The sequence below is a fragment of the Euprymna scolopes genome, chromosome 24 (assembly GCF_053919585.1).
Source record: "Euprymna scolopes isolate OS-2025 chromosome 24, ASM5391958v1, whole genome shotgun sequence".
Classification (NCBI taxonomy): Eukaryota; Metazoa; Mollusca; class Cephalopoda; order Sepiida; family Sepiolidae; genus Euprymna; species Euprymna scolopes.
This window is the reverse complement of record NC_136505.1, coordinates 88,171,385-88,198,954: the sequence shown is the minus strand read 5'-3', so window position 1 is coordinate 88,198,954 and position 27,570 is coordinate 88,171,385. Positions and strand designations below refer to the sequence as shown.

The 27,570-nt window shown below is 35.2% G+C and overlaps 1 protein-coding gene across 6 annotated transcripts in view; it reads right to left on the bottom strand.

The window, feature by feature from the left end:
- The window catches only part of LOC145246821 (pleckstrin homology domain-containing family G member 5-like), a 1,071,747-nt gene that overhangs the window by 568,212 nt on the left and 475,965 nt on the right, over nucleotides 1-27,570 (bottom strand). For all 6 annotated transcript variants that reach the window (XM_080108657.1, XM_080108656.1, XM_080108658.1 and 3 more), the window contains 2 exons: nucleotides 18,919-19,078; nucleotides 10,226-10,298 (listed from right to left, as the gene is read on the bottom strand). In XM_080108657.1, the coding sequence (XP_079964783.1) occupies nucleotides 10,226-10,298; nucleotides 18,919-19,078 (233 nt within the window). The remainder of the gene's footprint in view (nucleotides 1-10,225; nucleotides 10,299-18,918; nucleotides 19,079-27,570) is intronic.

Sequence of the window (27,570 nt, the reverse complement as noted above, 5' to 3'; positions counted from 1 at the left end):
TTTTTAGAATATAACATCTTTGTTCTGTGACGAGTATGTACATCATAAAGATTTTTCTTTATTTTTTTTTTTAATAAGTGTAATTCTAAATATACAACAAATTTTATTTTGATACTTGAAGGTATAAACATTCTAATTTCTTCAAATATTTTTTTAAACAGCCTTTGTTAAAACAAAATAGTATATTGTTCTATTAAACTTTTATTGTTTAAATAACTTTAAAAAAAAATGTTGAAAAGATATTTTTCACTCAGTAGTGAACCTTGGAAGATTGTCAGTGAAAGAAATACAATCGCTAAAAGATAAGTGTTTCATTATTTCTAGTCGCCACTTTGAAAAATCCCTCGCAAATGCGATTGTTTCACTCACAATGTAGAGCTTTGATATATCTATATATCTATAAAAGTGAAAGCGTGTGTGTGTGTGTGTCTGTCTGTCTGTGTACATTTCCCTACACAATATATCTGTCAATTTTCAGTCTACAGACTCGAAATTTGATATACAGGGTATTGAGATTTGGGAACATCTATGTAATCGGTTTTCGGCCAGAAATGTTGCTGTTAAAGGCTCAAAGTTCAACAGTTTGACCTTTGAAAACTCTACTAAACTCCTCCGCCAATTTTGGGTCTAAACACTTGAAATTTTAGATGTATCTAACTTAATAACTTGATTTGAGCCCAAACCAATAAATTTTAAGGGGTCATAATAGAAGTCAAAGTTAAAAAAATTGACCGCTTTTTTTTTTTTTTTTGCTCAACATTCACCTCTAAACACCTGGGCAACGCCGGGCTGAAATGCTAGTATATATATATATATATATATATATATATATATATATATATATATATATATATATAGTGTGTCCCAATAAAATGCATACACTCTTTAAATAAAAAACAACATTTATTATAGGAAAGAAAAGTTTCATACATCAAAATACTTTGAACAAATATAGAAATCAGCTAATTATCAAAAGTGTTCAAATTGTTGGCCATTGTGGGCCATGATCAGCAGACAACGCTCACTGATTGAATCGAAAACGTTCCTAATCAGTTCAATCGGTATGTTGACACATCTTTTCAATGGTTGCTTTCAACTCATTCATTGTAGCTCGTTTTGTGATGTGAACCCTATGTTTAACATGCCCCACCTACCCCCAAAAAGAGAAAAATCCATGGGGGGGGGTCAAATCTTGTGAGCGTGGAGAGTACTCAATACTTCCTCTTCGTCCTACTTATCTGTTTCACATGTGACTATCAAGATATGCTCTTACGTCATGATGATAGTGAGATTAGTGCTCCATCCTGCTGGAAGTGCAATTCTTTATTCCTAAACATCTCTTGGGAACGTGGCATAGCATATTCATGTAACAAGTTTAGATAATTTAAAGAGTGTATACATTTTATTGGGAGATCCTGTATACATATATATATATATATATATATATATATATATATATATATATATATATATATATATATATATATATATATATACATATATATATATATATATATATATATATATATATATATATATATATATATATATACATATATATATATATATATATATATACATACATACATACATATATATATATATATACATATATATATATACATACATACATACATATATATATACATATATATATATATACATACATACATATACATATACATACATACATATATACATATATATATATACATATATATATACATATATATATATACATACATACATACATATATATATACATATATATATACATATATATATATATATACATGCATACATATATATATATATGTATATATATATATATATATATATATATATATATATAGTAATTTATAAAATATATATGGCGATTAAGCTACACTGAATATTCTGCGTTTCATCCACTATAGGATTCGTCAGGCTTATGCGCGAATTCTGTGGTTGCTTCTTGTTTTTATATATGTTGAGGATTTCTAGTAAGCCAATCAGCTTTCTAGTATCCACCGCGCCCCTTCCTATCAGGAAGGAAAAGATCTACCTTAAACCACTAACCTAGTTCTAAAACAGATCCTTTGTTCGATAAAATGCATGCCCATTGACTGATAGGAAGGGGCGCGGTGGATACTAGAAAGCTGATTGGCTAACTAGAAATCCTCAACATATATAAAAACAAGAAGCAACCACAGAATTCGCGCATAAGCCTGACGAATCCTACAGTGGATGAAATGCAGAATATTCAGTGTAGCTTAATCGCCATATATATTTTATAAATTACTAACTAGCTCTACCTACGTATTGAGCACTTTTGAAGTAAATACTTAAAGTTTACACATAAATCTATACTTTCGTATATTAAATTTATGACGAATAAGAGACGAATATTGGCTGAAGAGAGCTTGATAAGGATACCTTAAACGGGCCTTATTATCGGGCTTGAAACCGACGGTACCAATGACCTGTCTCAACTAACAACTTTCTGTACACAAAATATATATATATATATATATATATATATATATATCTTCATGCATTAGAAGAAAAGAGTGAGCTCAATTCTATAAGAGGAGACTTATCTGGACAATATAAAGCTCAACAAGTATCATTGGAGCTTATATTGGACAACAATAGGAATGGGAGAACAATATATAAGGGGGATCAAAGAAGTATATAAAGATTCTTTAAATAGAGACTTTTCGATATAATAAAAAGCTTGGCATGCAGGTGAAACTTAAATACTGATGCAAATAAATTTATTGATCAATTTGAAACAAGTGAATACAATACAGTGTGTAGAACTTATAAAAGCTTTTTATGCCATACATTTCAAAGACTAATGCTTCTTATCAGAAGAAGAAAGGATGTGCTAGGTAACAAGATATGAATGCAATGTCTAGCAATAGGTATATTTGGAGGTGTACATTGAACGGGGGGGGGGCAGAGGGTTATTAAGAGGGTTATTAAATAATTGTAACACTTAAAATATGCTAGAGTGGAATTGTAACAGGATTGGGTGGTAGCAGTATAGAGAATGCTGTTGGGAGGAGTAGATATTATATGATGTGGGCGTCAATGCACAGCTATTGTTCATTCCGTTTTATAAGCCGAAAATTTGAAACTTTAAATAAATAAATGTCTGCTATTTAAAAATACAAATTCGCATGTGATCGTTCTTTCTAAACTCACATTTTAAATTCCATTGTCCCTGTGCTTCTTAAAAATGGATCATACTTATACTATATATATATATATATATATATATATATATATATATATATATATATATATATACAGCAAAAGTATTAGCTCATGTGTTGGTAAATAGAGTAATCCTGAGAAAAGAGTGATGCCTTCCCCTACATCTCTGTTTAGTAGCTTATGAAAAAGGGAGCCCTGGAGTTTCCCTTTACTATGGTCAACTACTTTACTTTTTAAAAATTTTCTTATTATTTTATTCTAGCTGAGGATGGATGCCAGACATTCACCAGATGTTTCAAACATTTCAACCAAGAGATCTTTTTGAGATTCTGACTGTCTCTTAAAGTGCAATTGCTTGTATCTCTCTTGCACTTGGTTCATCGGGTATATCTGGCAAGAGGTTTTTGAAAAATTTTTTCATGAGTCTAGTTGCTCTTATAATTACTGGAGTTATGGAGATCTTTTTATGATTTCAGTTTCTTTTCATATCACGCATAAGACGTTGACATTTCGTTATTTTTCCCCTCTCAGCTCTGTTTGTGTGTTAGGCTTAGGGTTTGTGCATGCGTGCATGTGTATAAGTGTTGTACACTGTTTTATACACACGTAAGTGCAGATTGTAAACTGGTATTGCTGGTTTAAAAATAGTTTCCTGGTTTCTTAATCAATGTTGACTATTGATCACTGGTTCAGATTATACCTAGATATTTTTTCATGGATGACAACAAAAAAAACACAAATACTTTGTCCAAACACATAGAGGATATTGCCAAGGTTGCTGCAAAAGAAGTGGGATCCTTTTACTGTACTAGAAAAGTACTCACACCAGCCCAGAGAGTATTCTGTTTTTACAAAAACATGTATAGAGTATTGTTGCCATATCTGAACTGGTACATCTACCACTAGTCTCCCACTCTTTGGCAGGGTCCAAAAAAGAGTATCCAATCTAATAAATTCCACACTATCAGCCAAGTTCCAATCCCTGTCCCACCATTGCTATGTTGCATCCTTGTACCTGTTTTACAAGAACTTTAATGGAATGTGCTGATGAACTCATAGCACTTGTGCCCCTTCGATATACATACTCCTGATTATACACTTCACTGTTGAGGTCCCTGGACACTGGAAAGCCTTCTACTTTAATAGTTTCTTCCCTTGAATTGATAGACTTTGGAATCCCCCCCCCCAATGTTTTCTGTTTTTCTGACTGTACTAACCAGCTGAAGTCTAATGTGAACAAATATCTCATTGCTCAACTCTGCACAGTCCCCTGTTAGATACGATTTTAAATAGCAGATACCTTTGTTCCAAGTGGCAATATGCCTTGCTTGGGGTGAAAAAGAGTATTAAAAATAACAAAAATCAATAAATATGTGAGGTGACAGGGTGGAATGGGTAGTCTCTGCCACCACTCCCCTCCTACTTTTGGGTCACATCCAAATCATTGACATTTATAACCATGAGAAATTGTGAAATCACGTGACCATAAAAATAAAAGGCTTCAAATGACTTTCATTTCTTTACTAATAAAACAAAGACAATTGGGGTAATGGTGGCTAAGTGGTTAGCAGCACAGACTGAAAACCTGGCTGTGCCAAGTTCAAATCCAGAAGACTGTCACTTAAGAGTTTAGTGTGACTTAAAAACTTTATTGATTGTGTCCAAGTGGACTTTTTCAATTTGTTTGCATTGTTGCACTATTTTGATTTAATGTTATGTTTCTTGAGTTTTTAGGTGAGAATAGCTTGTACTATTTGAATGATTCAAACTTCTAGTCACATCTTTCTTTTTTCCTTTTTTACTAATATTTACCCCTTACAAAGCATATGCCACTTGGACGTAAGGGGCTACTATTTAGGGCCATGTATAGAAAAGAATAGCAAGATATTTGTTTATGTTACATTTAAACTTCTGCATATCAATACAGCCAGGGAAGCAGACAGCAGGAAGGGAATTCCAAAGTCTAACTGTTCAAGGGAAGAAACTATTAGAATAGAAAGCTTTCTGGCATTTAGGGACATCAACAGTGAAAGGGTGAGATCTTATTGCTAAACGGGTTTGTCAGGGATATGTACGTCGTGGGGGTACACGTGAAATGAGTTCATGAGAACACATTCAATTAAAACATTTGTAAAACAGCCACAGTGATGCAACATTGCGGTGATGAGACAGGGGCTGGAGCTTAGTTGATAAAGTGGGGCCAATTAGATTGACAACTCTTTTTTGGACCCTATCCAAGATGGAGAGACTAGTAGTAGATACACTAGCCCAGATGTGGCAACAATACTCCATGCATTTTTCTTTTTTTTTTTTTTACAAGGAGGTCACCACTTATCAAGGCCCGGAAGCCACTCAGGGATAAGGGTTGTTGTAAGTACAGTACGTTAGTGTGGATATTTAAAGTGTCTACTTAAGGGGGCGATTCATCAGGAATTTGTTTGCGTTGGACTTGAAGACATCCAAGTTGTAGTCAGGAGGGAAGCAGGCAGACGGAACAGAGTTCCACAGGCGTGCAGTTCTAAGAAAGAAGCTTTGTTCATGGAATCTACGTTTTGATTTAGGCATAGATAAAGAGTGGGGAAAGTTTTTGACAGTGGATTCAGCTAGACGGGTGTTTTTTGTAAAAGATAGACGAGAGGGGACCAGAGATTGGAGTCCAGACAAGCACATGCCATGGAAATAACGATAAAATAAAGATAGGCTTGCAACGTCTCTTCTGTGGGAGAGAGGTTGCGGGGAAGAGAAAAGGGCATCCCCCACTCAACCACGAAGTCTATTTTGTACTCTGTCAAGGCAGGATAGGCTGTTTTAGCAGCTCCTGCCCAAATATGGCAACAGTATTCCATCCTTGGACGTACTTGGCTTTTATATAGATAGAGAATTGCATCAGTAGTGAGATATCTTCTGGAGCGGTAGAAGGATCCCACCATTTTCACAGCGACCTTGGCAACAGACTTGATGTACGTGTTCCATTTCAGATCAGGAGTGAAGGTCAAGCTCAGAAGCTTGTCAAAACATGGGGCTTCTCCTAGACGAGAGCCATCCATTTCAATTGATGCCAGATGGGGATCAGAGCGTTGATGATGTAAAGATAGGAGCTTGGTTTTAGATGCATTAAAGGTAACCAGCCACATCTTCCCCAATGAACCACTCATTCGAGATCAGAGGTGAGAGAATCAGAGAGAGCTTTGTCATTTACGGCCTTTGATATGTTGCTGTAGATGGTCGTGTCATCAGCATAGATGTCAACGAATGATTTAAGTATGTGTTTAGGGAGATCATTGATGTAGATCAGGAAGAGAGTTGGGCCCAGGATGGACCCTTGAGGGGCTCCAGCATTAATACTGCAGGCCTCTGATTTTTGTCCATCAACCACTACTCTTATGAGCCTATCAGAGAGAAATGATTTAATGATAGAGAGAATATTTCCAGTTATACCATAGCTGGAGATCTTGTGAAGTAGGCCTTTATGCCATACTTTCTCGACGGCCTTTGATATGTCAAGAGCAATTGCCCTGGAAAGGAAGCGTTTGTCGAGGGATTCACTAATCCTATGAGATATAACTGTTAGCACATCTGCGGTAGATCTTGCAGAATGGAAACCATATTGCATGTCACTAAGAAGGTTATTTCTGCTTAGGTGGTTGACTATTTCTCTATTTAATATGGATTCCAGCAACTTACTCATGATACACAGGAGACTTATTGGTCTGTACTGAGAGGGAGATGACATCACCTGAGTTCATAAATACAGGGCATACTGATGAGGTTTTCCAAGGTGTTGGAAAGCACTTCTCCTTAAGGCAACGTTAAAACAGTTTTGTGAGTATGGGAGCAAGTTCTGGTTGAAGCTTTTTTAACACTATAATTGGGATGCCGTCAGGGCCAGTAGCTTTACTGGAATCAAGGTTCTTGATTAGCTTGGTGACCTCATGCACAGATATTTGTATGTTACCTAGCGTGTTCTGTGTTATAGGAAGAAATATGGGGAATTGATGGCCTTCGTCACATAGGGTAGAATTAGCTGCAAAGTTTTTGGCAAATAGTTTGGCCTTGTCTGAAGCTGAGGAGATGACCTCTGGTCTGTTGATAATGGTTGGGATAGAGCGCACACTTCTGTTCAGGATCCTATTTGTTATTTGCCAAAACTGGTGGGAACCAAGCCGCTGATCAGCTACTTTGGATTTAACAGACTGGGCATATAGCTCTCTTGCATTTTTTATTACTCTTTTACAGTAGTTGCTGGCATTCCTGAAAGCAGCTTTAGTCTCAGTGCATCTATTACGTTGGTAGCTATGGAAAAAGTGATTTCTGTGCGCGATGGCAGCAGCACATTCTGGCTGTTAGGTTTTTGTTGGAATTTTTTAGATGGTATGAATCGGTCTATGCCTACAATTAACCATTCGGTCAGGTCTGATACTATAGAGGACACATCATTTTTAAACATGGAATGCAGAGGTAGATCAGATATAAATGTACGGAAGCTATCCCAGCCAGCCATGAAGTATCGGTATGCAGTACGGTGGAGGGGTACGTCTGAGGACTTATTACATTTCATTTTTATCTTAACTGATACGACGGAGTGGTCAGATGATCCTAGAGGAGAAAGAACGGAACATGAACATAGCTCAGGGGAAGTTGAGAGAAAAAGGTCTAGGAGGCTTGCATAATGACCTGTAGTATCGGGCACACGGGTGGGCTCGCGAACAATCTGAGTGAGGTCATAAGCAATGGCAAAATCATGACAAACTCTCCCCTCATCGTTCGTCTTATTTGAGTTGGTCAGCCATTCCACGTTATGGACGTTGAAGTCACCACATATATGGATGTTAGCTGTGGGGTGTGCAGATAGGATGTGGTCTATTTTCTCAGATATGCTCTTAAAGATAGTAACTCCGCTGTTGTGGGGCCGATAGAGGGCAAATATAAATGCAGTGGTGTAAGCAAGTGCAATCCAGAAGCACATATACGGTAAATTAGGATCTTCTCTAGAGATATCCCTGCCACATGGGAAACCATCTTTAATGTAGGCATATATTCCATGCTCATGGCCATCTTGGGGGTCAGATTTAGATGTTAAGTTAGAGTATCCGTTAATTATGAACTCATCTAGGGAAGTGGTCGGCCCTATTCCAGTTTCGCTTAGAAAGAATATGTCCGGTGTCGTCTCCTGTAATTGGGTTTCAACCTTTGGAAGGTTGGAACGTAGACCCCTGATATTGGAGAAGGAGACATGGTAGTAGGGGTCTACGTTGGAAGATGGAGTTCTAGGTTTATTCGAGTTTTTGTTTTGGAGATGTTTCATGTTGAGGTTTTGGAATTTGTTGAACAGGTTGGCATACTTGGTTAGAGCAGTACAGAGAGGGAAAGTAAGAGAGAAAAAGGCAGGAATTTTTTTTTTTTGTAGCACATGAAAAGATAAAGCCGTAACAATTACCCTCTAGTATGGCATCGAGAGGCCCCACCAGAGACTACTGCATGGTCCAGAGTCCATTCACCAAATGGCAATACAACAGTCCCAGTACTTTGCACCTGCTGATAGGACAGCCTCCTTAGTGGTTAATCCAAGGTTCGGGTCCCTGACTATTAGGCGGATAACGTCAGCCCAGACAAAACGTTTACCTCCAGCACCCTTACTAGTGACATGGCCACAAGGATAGACATAGAGACAGAAAAATTTCCGACATCTCACACTACTGTTTACCAAGCACTACCGACCTTTAAAGCAGCTTTTTCTTCACCCTTTGTCGAAAAAATACTTCATGCATGGACAAATGGTGGCCTTGTAAAGGTATAGGATATTCTCAGGTATATCTTAACAACTTTATCGATTGTGTCCAAGTTGACTTTTTGAATTCGTTTGTACTGTTGCACTATTTTGATTTAATGTTATGCTTCACGATTTTTGAGGTGAGGATAGCTTGTATTATTTGAATGATTCAAACTTCTATTCACATCAGTTTGGAGATTACATCAGTCAGAACATGAGAATTACAAAAAAAAAAAAAAAAATGGCAGTAGTCTGGAGGTATCTAGTTCTCTTGCTGCTGCAAGAACTGTGACCACCAGGGTCGGAAAGTGGTATTGATAAGTCAGGGTTCCTGAGGAAGGGCATTCTAATCTGCAAAACGTGCCTGGGCAGCCCTGTCAACATTCCCTGGTAAGCATAACAATCTCCCCAATCAGAGTATTTTTTTTTAAATAAACTGAAGCAAAAAAACGTTTTTATAAAAAAAAAACATTTTTGTATTGTAAAAATAACATTTCTGTATTGTAAAAAAAAAAATATTTTTGTATTGTAAAAAAACATTTTTGTATTGTAAAAAAAACATTTTTGTATTGTAAAAAAAAATTTCTGTATTGTAAAAAAAACATTTTGTATTGTAAAAAACATTTTAGTATTGTAAAAAAACATTTTTGTATTGTAAAAAACAAAAACATTTTTGTATTGTAAAAAAAAAAAGGATTTTTGTATTGTAAAAAAATATTTCTGTATTGTAAAAAAAACATTTTGTATTGTAAAAAAAAAACATTTTTATATTGTAAAAAACGTTTTTGTATTGTAAAAAAAACAACATTTTTGCATTGTAAAAAAACATTTCTGTATTGTAAAATAAAACATTTTTGTATTGTAAAATAAAAAACATGCTACAAAGGAAAAGAAAAAGTGACTAGGCAGTGTCAGTTTTAAATAAGAAAATGAAAAAGAAAGACAGGCAATAACTCCAAATAATTCAAATTTATGAAATTTGAAAAAGCTGTTCGTAACATGAAGAGGGCAAGGCATTGAAAAGAAAACAAACAAATTCACTTAAAAATGATTCTCTTTGTAAAAATAAAACTACTTGATCAATTTACGTAGTTTTTTGGCATGCATCATATAAATATTTTTTATTTTTGCTTTTTATATAAAGACAAGGACCAAAAGTGGCAACACAAAATAAAATATCGATGTGCCAGTTTTAAATTCTAAAATTATGCAAGACAACTTTATATATAAAACGTTTAAAACAGCAAACCTCACCTTCACATTTGAAATACTTGGTTTCCGTTTAACAGCATCTTTTCGCTTCAAACGTTTCTCAACTCCGTAATTTCTGGAGAAAAAATAGAAAAAATCTATTATATAAAGGGCAAACGTCAGTGTGTATGTCTGTGTGTTTGTTTGTGTGACTCGCTAAAACTTTCAAAATCCAATTCGAATACGAAGGATTGCGGTTTTGTCAGAGACTCTGACACATAATATGTGAAATTTAGAACAAAATATTCATTTTGTTTACCACAACATCAGCATAATGTGATGAGGGAAGGTCACATAAAATTGTTTCTTTCTAAACAATTTTAACATCTGCGCATGTGTGAACTGTTCACTTCTCGGATACGTTAAGTACATAAATTTGTAACGTTATGGTATGACCATCACTATAGCCGAATGGATTAGAGGGTTGTCTCATAACTTTTAGTTTTTGCGTTTGTGCTCACCTTACAACGGATATTTTTATTATTTTTATTTTTAACATATTTTTGGAAACGTTTATTTCAATAAGCTTTTGCATTTAAACGGGGTTAAAAGATTTTTTATATATTTTTTGTTTCGTACTTTGTATTAAAGCAAAAGTCATTTTTCTTATTTCAAACTTTTTGTGATTGATGTAAATAATGATGATGCATTCAGATTAAATGCATGATCATCTATATATATATAAAAGGCAAAATGTGTGTTAGTATGTGTGTGTGTGCATTTTTTTGTGTATGTCCGACAAAGGCTTTTTTGGAGGGGAGGCGCTCGAAGCGGTTACTGTTTTTTTAGAACCTTTTATATGCTACCTAGATTATAATATCTACGATTTACGAAAGGGGGTATGTATCTTTAATTTGGGCAACTTTTACACGCTATTTTCATGATTTTTTAAATCTCCGCATGTTTGTTTGGCTTTTCTGTATATAAGCGAAACTGAATCAATAGAAAAGGCACCTGCCTTGGCATTTGTGCTGGACGTCCAGAAAAGCGATCAGCTTTGATCAATGCAGGGAAAAACCCTTATATCAGACAATTGCTATTCATTTAGACACTCCTCTTTATATGGGGAGTTTGTTTTCCCCAACACCTTGGAGGGAAATGCAGAAACTGGCTTGCAGCCAAAGTTAATTTCATTCCTCTACGGCGTGATGTTTGACCTCATTAAATTTACGCACCTGTCATTTAAGTTTTTAATCATTAAATTAAAATGCTTTTCAGTTCCTGAGCTGTTGTGGTCCAAGCGGTAAGATGTCAGGTATTTTTCCCTTTCTTTTCTACCTTTGCATCAAGAGTTCGGGTTCGAGCCTAACTTCCTAGCAAAACTTTTTGTTTTCTTTTACACCTTCAAAACCCTTGGGCAACGCCAAGCACCCACGCTAGTCTATAATATAAATCTATGTCTGAATGTATGAACGTATGTATATATATTTGTATATTTCGCAAAAACTTTTGACAAAGATGACAAATTTTCATGAGATCGGTATCATTTTGAAGCTCGACCCTTCGGATGACAAATATAAAAAAATTGGCTAAATATATTAATTCCTTCACTGGCCACTTTTCTACAGGGGGAGGATTGCTTTTTTTGCCAATATTTTCGAAAGTCATCGCCTCTTTTCGATTGTCTAACTCTAATTTAAACCTACGTCAATGCCGGTTCGCGATGGGCGCAACAGCTAACGCGTCATGTTTTTCGAGCCTGCCTACTACCACTTTTTTTTTTTTTGCACTCGCAATTTTTCTTATTTTTTTGCTCAACGAACACCTTTACACACACCTCAATTTCTATTCCTCTTTCACGTCACGGGTTCAAGCCTGCCTGCCTACTACAACTTTTTTTTTTTTGCGCTCAACACTTACCTACAAACACCCAGGCAATGCCGGGCACCCAGGCTAGTTATTTACATAAATCACAAATACTTTTTTTAAAATCGTAACTGCTTAATTCTTTTTTTGTCTCACTCATATGCCCTATTTCGAATTCGTAGCAGTGGGCCAACATCAGTGGATTTCTTTTTTCAAACTGATATAAATTATTGCACAGTAAAAATAATTAAATCAAAACAAAAATCATTTAGCAAGTGTAGTCAAATGCAACTTCATTTTCTTTTTTTTTATTTGTCCTGGGCAATGCCAAGTACCCCTGCTAGTCTACTGTATAGAGGGCAAATGTTTGTGTGTTTGTGTATATGTCTAGCTAAAAGTAAAAAACTAAAAACTGGACTAGCATCAAGTTGCATTGTTTCTAAGAGCCTGGATGTATAATATCTCAAATTTAGAAAAATATATTTATTCTGTGAGAGTCAACTGGGTCAATTTTTGTTGGGGATTGTCCGTTTTTCTTGGATTTTAATGTTTTCATGCAATAATTTTAAAAGAAAACAATGTATTTATGTATTAATTTGGAAAAACTGCTGAGTCATTACTGGAAATCTTTCAGAAATGTTTATGTTGGATTTAGAACCTTTTTTTACGGTAGAGTAGTGTATATTTTGTTAGCATGAGACAATCTTCCCAGGCATTATCTGTTCCTTTTTTGTTTATTAGTTATAATGTAGAATTTGTACTGTGTTTATGAGAGAATACTTCCTGGGATTACCAAGACCTTTTCTGCGGAAAGGTAGAATAGTATATGTTTTGTCACAAGACAATCATCCCAGACATATAAATTGTCAAAAATTTATTTAAGTTATCAAAATCTTATAAATGGATATATATATATATATATATATATATATATATATATATATATATATATATATATATATAAAATGAAAATTACAATTGAATTTACCAAAATGATCCAAGATGGTAAAATTAAAGTAAATTATAAATATTAAAGAATTAATATATAAAATTATCTCAGCCAGATATAAAAGCTCGATAAAACCAAATAGGAAATAGAGCTTATAATATGAGTAAACAGTTAATAAAATATGTTAAAAAAACACTTTGAAATGAGTTAAAAACATATTTAATCTGAAAAGGAAATACTAAATAAGTGGATAGTCCTTAATACATGGAGTTTCGAAGAAATACTTTCCTTCTCATCAGAGAGTAGGAATTAGCAAAATGCGGGATCGGATTTTGCATGCAGAAGTATTTGATGAAACAACAAGTAAGTCAAAGATCTTACTTGAAAACAAAATGAGTTAAGCAGAGGGAATATGGTGAAGAAAAAGGTGATTATACATGAATGGATAGTCTGGTGGAAGATAAAAAAATCCAGTGACGGTAAAATCCAAATGTAAAACTTCAAGAAAGTTAAAAGAATTTCCATTTGTACAAGTAAAATCCAAGGAAATCCCGGAATTGGAAGAAGATGGTCCATAATAATCCAAAGGCAGAAATCCATGGAATAATTCACAAAAATGTGTACAAGGAAATCTTTCCTTTTTTTTCCTTATATATATATATATATATATATATTTATAAGATTTTGATAACTTAAATAAATCTTATATATATATCCATTTATAAGATTTTGATATTTTTGACAATTTATATGTCTGGGAAGATTGTCTTGTGACAAAACATATACTACAAAAAATGTGACAAAAAAAAAAAAATATATATATATATATATTTTAATATTCTGTCATTTACTAGCAAGACTATGCTGTGTCACCTGACCTAACGTAGATTACAGAAAAAAAAATAAAGTAAAAATAAACAAATAAACAATCTGCTTGATTTTATGTACGTTTATGCTTATTTTAGGACAAAATCATTTATGTCAAAATGAGTTTGAATTCATAACATTTGCTTTAAAGCATACTAACCAATTTGAACAACTGAATTTATTCTGCTTATCAAATATTGCTTAAAACCAAAAGAGTTTTATTTGTTTCGTTTTCTCTTTCACTCTGTTAGCCAAACACAACGAAAGAAAGGGATGACGGAAAGCTAAAAGGACAAATGAAGATTTTCTTTCCTTCTTTTTCACTTATGAATACTCGAATATTTATCTGTTATTGTTGTGGCGTCCACCTTACAGATAACAAAGTAATAGATTTTGATGAGAATTGGAATAAGTCTTCTGTACATAAACTTTTGTATCATAAAATGTTGATTTTAATCTTCGTAAAAGAACATAAAAATGGTGCAAAACTGTACATTCCAGAGACCTTACTGGATGCCAGAATGAAAATTCATCTAGTCTGGTGAAATATCCAGCCAAGTTCTGTTACTTGAGGTAACATTATAAAAAAGTGAAAATGAACCAGTGTATAACAGTGTTGATGGGGAATCTTATTTGGACTGTGAATACTGTTGGAGTGCCCACCTTACAGATAACAATGCACTCTTCATCTCACTATAAAGATTGGGAGAATATGACACACAGTGTTATGCACAAGTTGAACTGACCTATAATCACTTCTCTTTATTTATCGTATTTTGTCTTTCTTTTCAATGTATTTCATTTCTACTGAATAAATAATTGTCTTCTGTTAGAAAAATTGGACCAAGTAAAGAATAGATACCCCGTAGCAGACGCCGCCACCTGGCTGTGCCAGCCGCACATTTCAACTAACACCGGTGATTCGACCTTGACATTGGCACAAGCACATGGCGTCGGTTGTTTTTAAACATGTCAAATAGCAAACATGCTCGAATATTCGCCAGCAAATTTTTTTTTTTAAATATATTTAGAAAACTTTTGAAGATTTAAAAGTTGAAATGTGCTCCTGGGTATCTATTCTTTACTTGGTCCGAAAAATTAATACACAGTGATTTGGGTAACAGTATCAGGGCTTTTGCCTGCAAGGAGTAACGCTCTCCGCCTTCCTTTATTTATGATTAATAAAAAATAAATATAAGTCTCAACTAGCTATTAAATTTAATGAAATTGATGGACAATAAAAAAATTTTTTTTTAATAAATATAACCAATTTTTGTCCCAACCGATTAACCAAAATGTTTTTTTTTTACTTATCTACTTAATCAAGAGTAAAATATTTCTGTCTTTTTTCTTTCTTTTTCTTGCTCTCAATCAAAAGTAATGAAAGAAAGGTGTTATGGACCAGTTAGAGTCTAGAAAAAAAACACAACTCGATATTTAGTAAAAACAAAATGTACTGAAAAGAAAGACGAATATAGCATAATAAAGTTGTTGCACGTCAGTCTGACTGCCAAGTGTGCATAACTTGTACATAATGCTGAGAGGTATATTCTCCCAGTCTTCATAGTAACAGAAAAAGTTTGTCATTTATAAAATCGAGAAAGAAAACAAAAAAGGAAAAATAGAGACTTCCTTTTCTTTTTTGAAAACCAAAATAAAATTTTTCTCTCTTCGTTTACTTTCTATCATGACTTTTCTTTCTTTTCTTCATCAGCTAAAAGTAACAAATGAAAGGAGAGAAAGAAAAATGATAGCAGTTAATCTTTAAAGCTTTGTTTCATTAATTTCTTCACAATGTCCATGGGTAGAGTAAGACTACATATGAATTAGGGAGTCAAAATTATTCTCTTTTCCTTTAATTATGACTAAAAAACAGTGATTAGGGTTAATTACTTTTTAAAAAATCGATAAAATCGGTTAAAAGTAAACATTTTTTTAACACCATGAACCAGTTTGATATTAAGTATCTGAATTTTTTCGATGAGGATTATTCACATTATTGTTCTCATCTTCAGTGTTATTTTCACATTTTGGTCAATATAACCTCAAATCTTCTTCAGATATATCACAAACTACCTGTATGCAAAATAATACTACTACCTGCCTACTTTCTGCGACTGCCCTCTATAACCAGCAAACTCCGGTTCATTTCAGCACTTCCTGCAGCTTCCAGCAGCTCCCAGTGTTTCTTGCAGCTCCCAACACCTTCGGCAACCTCCAGTGCCTTCTGCAGTACTCAGCGTTTCCTACAACTTCCAGTGCCTTCAGCAGATTCCAGTAACTCTTGCAGCCTCTAGTGCCTTCTGCAGCCTCCCAAAGCATCCTGCAGCTCCCGGCACTTCCTACAGCTACCAAGTTCCAGAGCCTGCTAACATCCAGCTACCTGTCCCAGAGTCCACTGACGTCTAGCTACCTGTCTATGCCGTCTGACATCCAGCTACCTGTTCCAGAATCCACTGACGTCCAGTTACCTGTTTCAGATTCAACTGACATCTAGCTAACCGTTCCAGAGTTCACTGATGTCCAGCTACCTGTTCATGTCTCTGACATCCATCTACTTGTTCCAGAGTTCACTGACGTTTAGCCACTTGCCCAGTGCCCTCTAACATTCAGCCACCTGTCCCAGTGCCCACTGACGTTCAGCTACCAACTGATCCTGTCTCACTCGAACTAATCCTGATTATACGATCTCCATTACCTACAAATTTTCCTTTTTTCGTTAAAACACGATATCCATCGTCTTTAAACAAATATCGTGTCTGTCATTCTTCTTTGTTATCTTTTCGCCTTTGTGTCTACCTTTGTAGTTTCATGGTCGATTATCACCTTCACACCTGCCTTTCAACCTGCTGCAACAATATATTCCTTTCACGGGACATATCAGCGAGAATCGCTGAACATACACAGGAACCAATGGAGTGATTTGTTGAACCCGATTATAAATTTACTCTTAATCTTGATTTTAGGTTAGTTAATATCATTTAAGACTCCCCCACCCACTCCTGCATCAACCTGTAAACTGAACTGTGTTCTGAGATTTTGCTGTTGCTGACAATATAGCCACATTCATAAGGTGTTTTATTTAGCGATGGAGTGTCTGTATCAAAACTTTGTGCATAAGGATTTCTTTAGCGGGTGGTTTTGAATTAATCAATAATTATTTCATTTTCAAAGAATTGTGCTACTATATCAATCAACTATGTTTTATTTCTTCCACACAGATGTCTGTATCAAGTATTTTGGAGGAACTGGAGTTCCCCACCATTAAAATTGTTGGGTCCATCTTTTATGGTTCTCGGGAGGGGACTTGTGAAATGATTAAATCATAGCAAGATCTGCAATGATTTGTTCAATGAAAGTTAACAGTCAGATAGCAAAAAGTGTGTTGTCAATCAGATGTGATCCAGGTTGAGTTTGAGAGATGTTTATAAAATCAAGGGTCAAAAAGGCTGAACCCAATGAACTTGTCATCTTGGTTTAATCACCCTGGATTTGATTTTTTTCACCTGGAATGTTATTGCCTCTCTAAATGGAAGATTCATGCTGAGAGATAAAATCATTTAAAGTCCTTGAAAAATTAATGTCCCTCCATATATGGGATTTCTCTAGACAATGAATTTTCTCTTGTGTCCATAGATAAATAGTCTATGATTTTCTCGTTAGGTGATCTCTCAAATGATAGTATGCATTCCAGCAGAGGGGCAGAAGAGTTGGGTTTTTGTGCTTCTAAGAGAAAAATGCACTTTTGAGCCCTAAGCTAATGGAATATCTTCGATTGGAAGATATGTTTTATCTTGATTTGCAGGCGTGTTGTTCAGTAGAAGAAAACAAGTGTCATTGTAAAGTATCTCTGGCAGCCATTCAATGCGTCGACAACTCCTCTTGTTAATGGTCAGTGGCTCATTCCTTGATGATGTTGGAGAACTGAAGCAATGCTTCATGAATTCTGTTCATTCTTTGTAGGAATCTCAAACAAAATGTTCATTTTCTTATGACAATAGCTATAAGAACCTGACAAGCAGCAAAATTCCACTCTTTCATTGTAGAGGTCCCCCAGATTTTGAAAATACTTTTCTGAGATCACATTTTTTTTAAAATTCCCTCTCTGCTCCTGGATTTTCAGACCGTACGAACATGTAAATTTAATGTGAACAATTTTTTTATGATACAACTCCACACTTAGGATGGCCACTATTAATGTGACTGCTAATCACAGTGGCCTCTTACATCTCCATAATAATATTCCTTGTTTTAGGCGAAAAAAATACAAACAGTAAAAAATTTTTGTGAATCTGTGTGGTCTTGTATTATTTGGATTACCCGAACTACTGTTTCCATCTTGGATGTTGTTCTCACAACGTTTTAGCTGATGTAATCTCTGATCTTCTTCTTGTTAAACTCGGGAATCTGTATTGAATTTTTAACCAGACTCTTTACTTAATCCAGAGGGTTAGCTTGCTCTTGTTCCATCAGCCATGACCAGGAAGAATTTTTAATTCATAATTGTACTCTTCGTATCATCCATACTGAGTATTTTTTTTTTCACAAAGGAGTCACCACTTATCAAGGCCTGGCGGCCACTCGAGGATAAGGGTTATTGGGTATACATTAGTTACGGGATTATAGCGTAGTATTCATAAGTAGTGAAGATTTTGTAAATTGGATTATTTAGAGAGACGGTTCATCAAGAACTTGTTTATGTTGGACTTGAAGACAATCAAATTGTAGTCAGCTGGAAAGCAGGTAAATGGAACAGAGTTCCACAGGCATGCAGTTCTACGAAAAAAGCTTTGTTCATGGAATCTATGTTTAGGTTTAGGCACAGATAAAGAGTGTGGGAAATTATTGATAGTGGTTTTGGCTAGACGAGTGTTTTTCGTGAGAGTTTGGATTGAACCTTCAACCTCCAAAAGACTGATTATATCTGATTATTACTTAGCACTTATATTTGTTATGCACAAGTTCTTGCAAAACATTGTGAAAATAGCATCTAAGATGAGAACAGTAGTCTGAATAACGCAAATAACACAAATTATCAATCCTCATCTAAAAAATTCCAAAACTGTTTACCTACCCTACATTGCTATAACTCTTAACCATTTTAAGTCCATCCACATGATCCTCTTCCAGGATCTCTTCCTGGATCTCGTCTTGGATATTATATTCAGATGAAACTTCCTCCAAATCACTGGCATCTTCAGTGTCAGTCTTTGCAGGAACCTTTTTCCCAGAATCTACAAATAAAAGAGAAAATATTTATTTCCAAAACATTTTAACTAGTACAATCAGAATTACCTCCCCTTTTCTACACACTTTCACATGCATTTACCAGGGGGCGCACAATCCATGATATAAAAAGGGATACACAGGAAAATTCAATCTCTGTTTTTCTTCCACTTGCTTTTCATGAACACACATTTCAAGGCATGTAAGACATTTCCCGCAACTTACACACACATCTTTTTTATACTTTATTGTACACATTATTATGGACACAATATCATAGTGAATCCTTTCAGGTTTGCAAGGTATAACTGTTTTGTGCATACATTATCCTTTACGTTTTTTTTGTTTGCTTTGTAACTGCCTGTATCAAAATATGCATAACAGAAAGACACTGCCCAAGCATCGGCTGACCTCCTCACATATTATACTGAAACCAATTTTTGAGGAACTAACAGTTAAACACATCTTTAAAAGAGAAAGGAAATCACATAGTTTTGTGATGCATGTAATTTTAGCAGAAATATGACAGTCCAGGGAAAATGCTATTTTAAACTGAAGAGTGATATACCAGTGGAAATTTTATTTTAAACAGACTAATAAAAATGCAATTTCAAACTAAAATGTGACAGACCACAAAACTGCTATTTAATATTGAAGTGTGGTACTGATATATAAAAATGCAATTTAAAACTGAAATTTGACAGACTAGTGGAAATTCTACTTAAAACTGGAGTGTGACATGCCAAAGAAAATGCTATTCAAATTGGCAGACCAGAAAGTGCGATAAACCAGTAAAAATTCTATGTCAAACTGAAATGCAATAAACAAACGAAAACTGACAAACTAGTGGAAATGCAATTGAAAACTGAAATTTGATAGCCAAATGGAATGCTATTTCTACTGACAAACTGGGAAAAATGCAATTTCAAATTAAATGAAAATGTTATTTCATATTAAAGTTTGACAGATCAGAGAAAATTCTATTTAAAAAATAAACTGTGATAGACTAGAAAAATGTGATTTTAAACTTAATTGTGACAGACTAATGAAAATTCTATTTCAAAGTGACAGACCAGAAAGTGTGACAGACCAGGAAAAATGCGATTTCCAATTGGAAGTGTGACAGACGAATGAAAATGCTATTTCAAATTGAAGTGTAACAGACGATAGTAAATTTTATTTCAAACTGAAGTTCAACACATCAGAGAGAAAATGCCACTGACTGAAAAACCAGAAAAAAATTGCTGTTTCAAATTAAAATGTGACTGATGAGAAAAATATATTATTTTAAACTGTGATGAACCGACAGAACAAGCGTCTCATTAGAATGTGAGGTCGCCCCATGAAACCAATTCAGGAAAGCAATTAGATGTGAAGAAGTCAATACAAGGAATTTACTAGAACTGAACAGACATTTAACTCAGATTGAAGCAAGAATAATTGAGTCTAACTCCGTCAAGGTTGTCCGATATCGTATTGGGTCATCTACAAAGATAGCAGGTCGAAATTAACACATGTCCCAGCCGAAGGGTTAGTCACTTGTCAACAGAGTAGTTCACTTTTATACAATCACAAGATGAACCTGTGAATCGTTGGGTCACAACTATTACCACTATTTTATTTTGATTTCATTTGAAAATACATGAACTGCAACGTATCTTTGAACACATATGCCTTGCAGAAATTTGTCTTGCATAACTAAAGATAAACATCTTTATGTCTACATTATTAGTACTCACTAGGAGTTCTCACGCAGGCCATCATTGGTGGTTACTCACTGATAATAGCCGGTGGTGTTCCCTGGAGTCTGGGTGACAAGTCTTTCAAGATTTCCACTACTATCCACCTGCATTCATACCCTTTGCAAATGATTTTGCATTATCGCAACAACCGATTACCATTGATTTCTTACGGTAACAATCATTTCTCTTCAGTGAAATTGTAGTGGCAATAAGCTTCTCCAAGGTCCTAGTAGTCTTCTCACAATGGTGATTTGTTTAGTGCTTTCCCTACTTGGTCTTTCCATCCTAATTGATTGGCCCTAGGTATAACTTTAAAAGACATCTAGTGATGAGGCCCCATTCTCTGAGCATATATATATATATATATATATATATATATATATATATATATATATATATACTTCATTTACTCACATAAAATTAATATACGAAAGTATAAATTTATGCGTAAACTTTAAGTATTTACTTCAAAAGTGCTCAATACGTAGGTAGAGCTAGTTAGTAATTTATAAAATATATATGGCGATTAAGCTACACTGAATATTCCGCATTTCATCCACTCTAGGACTCTCCAGACTTATGCGCGAATTTTGTGGTTGTCTGTCGTTTTTATATACGCACGTTCTATTGAGATTTTAGTTAGCCAATCAACTTTCTAGTAGCCACTGCGCCCTTCCTATCAGCTAATGAACATGCACTTACCGGACAAAGGCCTATTTGACCTCTGGTTGACCTGTTTCTTTGTGTGTGCTCTATTTAGCCTGGATATCTAGTTTCTTGACCTGTTTTAAATCTAGGTTAGGTTTTTTTTATGTTAGTTTATATATATATATGTACATATATATATATATATATATATATATATATATAACTACTTCATTTACTCACATAAAATTAATATACGAAAGTATAGATTTATGCGTAAACTTTAAGTATTTACTTCAAAAGTGCTCAATACATAGGTAGAGCTAGTTAGTAATTTATAAAATATATATGGCGATTAAGCTACACTGAATATTTTGCGTTTCATCCACTATAGGATTCGTCAGGCTTATGCGCGAATTCTGTAGTTGTTTCTTATTTTTATATATGTTGAGGATTTCTAGTTAACCAATCAGCTTTCTAGTATCCACCGCGCCCCTTCCTATCAGCCAATGGACATGCATTTTATCGAACAAAGGATCTGTTTTAGGACTATTTTAGTGGTTTAAGGTAGACGTTTTCCTTTTCTTTTTTTTTTATATATATAAATATACATATGTGTACACACATAAATGCACATATACATACATATATATATATATATATATACATATATGTGTGTGATCGTTTATGTATATTCATGTTTATTTAATTTATTTATTTGTTTGTTTTCTATTGTTATTGTTAGTTTTAAAGCTATTTTGTATCGCTATCCTAGAGTAAGTTTTATTTTGTGAACACAGTTGTTTGCTATTTCTCGTCTACAGTTTAATAGATTTTAGGGTTCTTTAAAGTACAGGATAGCAAATTTTTCATGGAGGCATAATTTACATGGGTCGTCTAAATGTCTGCACGTGGTAGCTTGTCTTATTATTTTCCATTCGACTACCGGCGAATGTCCGCTTTCTTTGAGTTCCCAGTATTTATTCGCTAGTGTTGTTTTTATACGGTGTTTTTTTATTTTTGAATGTACTTTTGTGATCATAGTATCGGGTTTTGAAATCTAAGGAAGTCATGCCTACGTAATATTTCTTGTTATTCGGGTTTTCTTTCGCAAATATTGTTGCTTGATAAACTACGCTTTTTGTTAGACATTTATTTTGGACTGGGCAAAGTGTGCGGTGTCAACAGTTGCATTTATCTTGTTCGTTATTAGTATTTTTATTTATGGTATGGTTGTTCTTGTCCGGGGTTGGTTTGTTATTATTATTATTATTATTGTTATTGTTATTATTATTATTATTATTATTATTATTATTACTTCACAACTAATATATATATATAAATAAAACGTATATATATATATATATATATATATATATATATATATACGTTTTATTTTTATTACCGTTTTTTTTCTGTTCAGTTACATTTTTGTTTCAGCTACACGACCGTTTTTTGGCCGTTATGTAGCCTCCTCAGACTTTACAGAAAAGTTCGTTTATGGTGGAATGAAGGAATGAATGATGTCAGGGGAGGGTGCGAGAAAAGGGGGAAGGTGGGAGGCGGGGTGCTTGGTCGGTCGGTAATGCTTTAGTTTTGGAGTTCAAGAACATTAGGTAGTGGTGGGGGGTCTGGGAAATTCCTTTCTGGTGTGACTAAGGACATAGGGATATATAGAGGGGGAGGGAGATATGTAGGGGTAAGGAGAGGGGGTTACTTTAAATTTCGGGTTCTAAGGTTTAGGTTGTTGGCGTCTCATTAGTGAGATGATTTCTTGCTAAGTATGTCTTGACCTGCTGGGTGTTCGCTTAGGCTGGGAGGTGGAGTGGGGGTGGGGCTACGATTCGCCTCAACATGTTGAGGCGGAGATGTATGTGTACATGTGCGCGTTTCTTTATGTGTATGTGTGTGGGTATGTTCGCAGATGTGTGCTCGCGTGTGCGACCCAAGGCTAACCTTATCAAAGCACTTAACAACAAATAAATGAAAAAATATAAAAAATAAAAATCAAATAGATAAACCGAATCGTAGCCCCCCCCCCGCCTCCCAGCCTATTTCCCCAATGGATGTGGTTCAATCCTCGATCTGATTATACCAAAAACTAAAAAGAAAATGGTACTTGATGCCCCCCCCATCCTTGTTAAACACTTACATTATAAGGTGAGAATTAAGTGCGATAATCCTGGGAAAAAAGTGGCACCCTCCCCTTCATATTGGTGTATTAACTAATGTAAAGGAAACCTTCAGGTTTCTTTTGACTATAGTTGACCACATTATTTTACTTTGATGTAGATGTGAAGATGGTTTATTATTTTGCTGTCTAATTTACATGTGTGCTTGTGCTGTGCATTGACACATGTGTGCAAATTAGATAGTTGCTTTGAGAAGAAAGTCGAGGTTTTTTCTGGTAATGTTCATAGATCAATTAAAATATATTAGAGAGGAGGTTGAATAAACACTGAAAATACTTGACGAAATGTTAAGTTTATTGATTAAATTCGATTTAAGAAAGAATAAAAGTTTATTTATAATATTGTGTCGGAATTTTGAAAAAATAGGTGGTAAATAGATAATAATAATAATAATAATAATAATAATAATAATAATAATAATAATAAAAGAAAACCATAGGGAAAATGGCAAACTGGAGAGCACCAGGACACGCCAGAATACATGCATACTGGTTCCAAAAATTTGCAACTCTACATGAAAGACTAGCCCAAAACATGAAAAGATGTATACAGGAAACAAACTTACCAGCTCAGATGACAAAAGGCAAAACTATGTTGATACAAAAAGAGCACAGAGAAAGGAACCACCCCCAGCAACTATAGGCCTATCACATGCTTACCCACTATGTGGAAAATACTGACAGCACAACTGAGCAAACAAATCTACCACTCCCTGAATAACCGGGGATTTCTCCCCGACGGACAGAAAGGATGCCAGAAAGGAAAAAGGGGAACACATGATTTACTATATATAGACCAAAAGATCCTAAAGGAGGTAAAAAGAAAAGAAAGAATTTAGCCATGGCATGGATTTTTTTTTCTTTTTTTCTTATTTTTTTTTTACATGGAAGTCACCACTTATCAAGGCCCGGAAGCCACTCGAGGACAAAGGTTATTGCGTGTACAGTAATCAATGGGATAATATCATAGTAAACGTTAGTAATAGAAATTTGATAAAGTGTCTTACTTAAGGGGGTGGTTTATCAGGAATTTGTTTATGTAGGACTTGAAGATATCCAAGTTGTAGTCAGGTGGGAAACAGGCAAACGGAAGAGAGTTCCACAGGCGTGCACTTCTAAGAAAGCAGCTTTGTTCATAGAATCTATGTTTGGATTTAGGCACAGATAAAGAATGGGGAAAATTATTGACAGTGGTTTCAGCTAGACGGGTGTTTTTCATGAAGGATTGGTGAGGGAGGACCAGAGATTGGAGCTCAGACGAGCACTTGCCATGGAAATAATGATAAAACAAAAACAGGCTCGCAACGTCTCTTCTGTGAGATAGAGGTTGCAGGGAAGAGAAAAGAGCATCCCCCACTAAGCTACAAAGTCTATTTTGTACCCTGTCACGGCAGGATAGGCTGTTTTTAGCAGCTCCTGTCCAGATGTGGCAGCAGTACTCCATCCTTGGACGTACTTGGCTTTTATATAGATAGAGAATTGCATCAGCACTGAGATATCTTCTGGAGCAGTAGAAGGATCCTACCATTTTTCCAGCAAACTTGGCAACAGACTTGATGTACATGTTCCATTTCAGATCAAGAGTAAAGGTCAAGCCCAGAAGCTTATAAAAAAATAGAGCCTCCCCTAAACGAGAGCCATCCATTTCAATTGATGCCAGATGGGGATCATAGCGTTGATGATGTAAAGATAGGAGCTTGGTTTTAGATGCATTAAAAGTAACCAGCCACCTCTTCCCACACTCTACCACACGCTCAAGATCAGAGGAGAGAGAATCAGAAGATGTCAACTACAAAAATTCGTACGTCAGGATCGCTCAAGTATGGATAATAAAATGCTTAAAAATTTATAAAATACCAAGCAGGGTCATCAACGTGATTGAAAATCTGATGAGAACATGGAGACTGGAACTGACAAATGATGGACAACACATAACAGAAATCAATATACAAAGACACATCTTCCAAGGAGATTCACTATCACCATTACTCTTCATCATAGCCATGATACCCTTGAATAGTATTCTGAGAAAATGCCAAGCTGGATAAAGTTCTCTAACATGGAAGAAAAAATGAACCACCTGATGTACATGGACGATCTGAAACTCTTCGCATAGACCAAAAATGAACCAGAGGCATTAATAAATTCCACCAAGATCTTCAGCCAGGATATTCAAATGGAGTTTGGTATGGAAAAGTGAGCACTACTAGGGAAAACTAGAGACAACAGAAGGCATGGAACCACCCAACCAGAGCAACAAGGCGCCTATAAATACCTAGGAGTACTGGAAGCAGACAACATCAAAGCAACAGAAATGAAAGAGAGAATTGGAAAGAAATTCCTCAGGAAAACAAGAAAACTACTCAAGACCAAATTATATAGCAGAAACCTAATAAAAGGTATAAATACATGGGCAGCATCACTAGTCAGATACTCTGGACTGTTCATAGGGTGGACTAAAGAAGAATTGAGACAACTCGATCAGGAGACCAGGAAACTCATGACCATGCACAAAGCACTACATCCAAAGGACAATGTTGACCGACACTACATAAAAAGGAAAGACGGCGGGAGGGAACTGGTTAATATAGAAGACTGTATGAATGACACCAAAAAAGAACTAGAAAAATACTTAATACAAAACACTGAAATCCTAGCAGCAAGAGACATGGAAAAAATCAACAAAACTGAAAACAGAGAGACAAAGGATAAGACAAGAAAAGAAAAGTGGGAAGAGAAACAACTACACAAAGGATTCATAAGGATGATAAAAGATGAGAATAACGAAAACAGTTGGACATGGATGCGAAAAGGACACATAAGCCAAGAAACTGATTCCTTAATAACTGTAGCATAAGACAACTCGATAAGAACCAACCACATCAAAGCAAAGATCAACAAAACACAAGAAAACAGCAAATGCAGATTCTGTGGACAAAGAGACGAAACGATAAACCATATAATAAGTGAATGCAGCAAACTAGCCCAAAAGGAATACAAAAACAGACACGACCAAGTGGGGAGGGTAGTACACTGGGAATTATGCAAACAACTGCATCTCGAACGCACAGACAAGTGGTACAAACATAAGCCGGCGACAGTACTTAAAAACGAGAATCACAAAGTCCTATGGGACATGGACATACAAACTGATAAACCCATCAAAGCAAGAAGACTGGATGTCGTAATAATTAACAAGAAAGAAAAATCCTGTCAAATTGTAGACTTTGCTGTTCCAGCTGACCACAGGCTGAATATCAAAGAAAAGGAGAAATGGAGCAAATACACAGAACTAGCCACAGAGCTGAAAGGGATATGGAAGATGAAGAACATCAAAATAATACCTATATTAGTAGGAGCACTAGAAACAATCCTGAAAAAGTTTGAAAAAAGAATGGGAAAAATTGGAATCAAAGGAATGACTGGAAAAATACAACGAACAACAATCATGAAAACAGCTGTAATATTAAGAAAAAACCCTTGAATGTGGAAACTAACACACAGGGGCAACAAGTGCGAGCCAGACAAAATGCTGCAAAGGCAAAACATGAAACACTACATGGAACCAAGAACACTGAAACCGCATATCTATAAGTTCTCTAACCCAACTCTACCCCCATTGACACATCATCGCCCCCACTCCCAAAACAGAGCAAGACAAAATAACCAAATAGTCAAGGAGGAAGGAAAGACCAGTGAACTGACCAGACCTCAGCGCGAAGAGAACTAGGACCTTGGGAAGGATTAGTGCCACTCAAATCCCAGCAAAGACCAATAGTTGCTGCTATCAACAAGAAATCAATGGCAGGCAGCTGTTGTGATCATGCAAATTTATTTGCAAATGTTATCGAAAGAGTAGGAGAGTACTGGAAACCTGGGTAGACTTATTGTCACTCAGCCTCCAGTGAACACCACAGGCTGT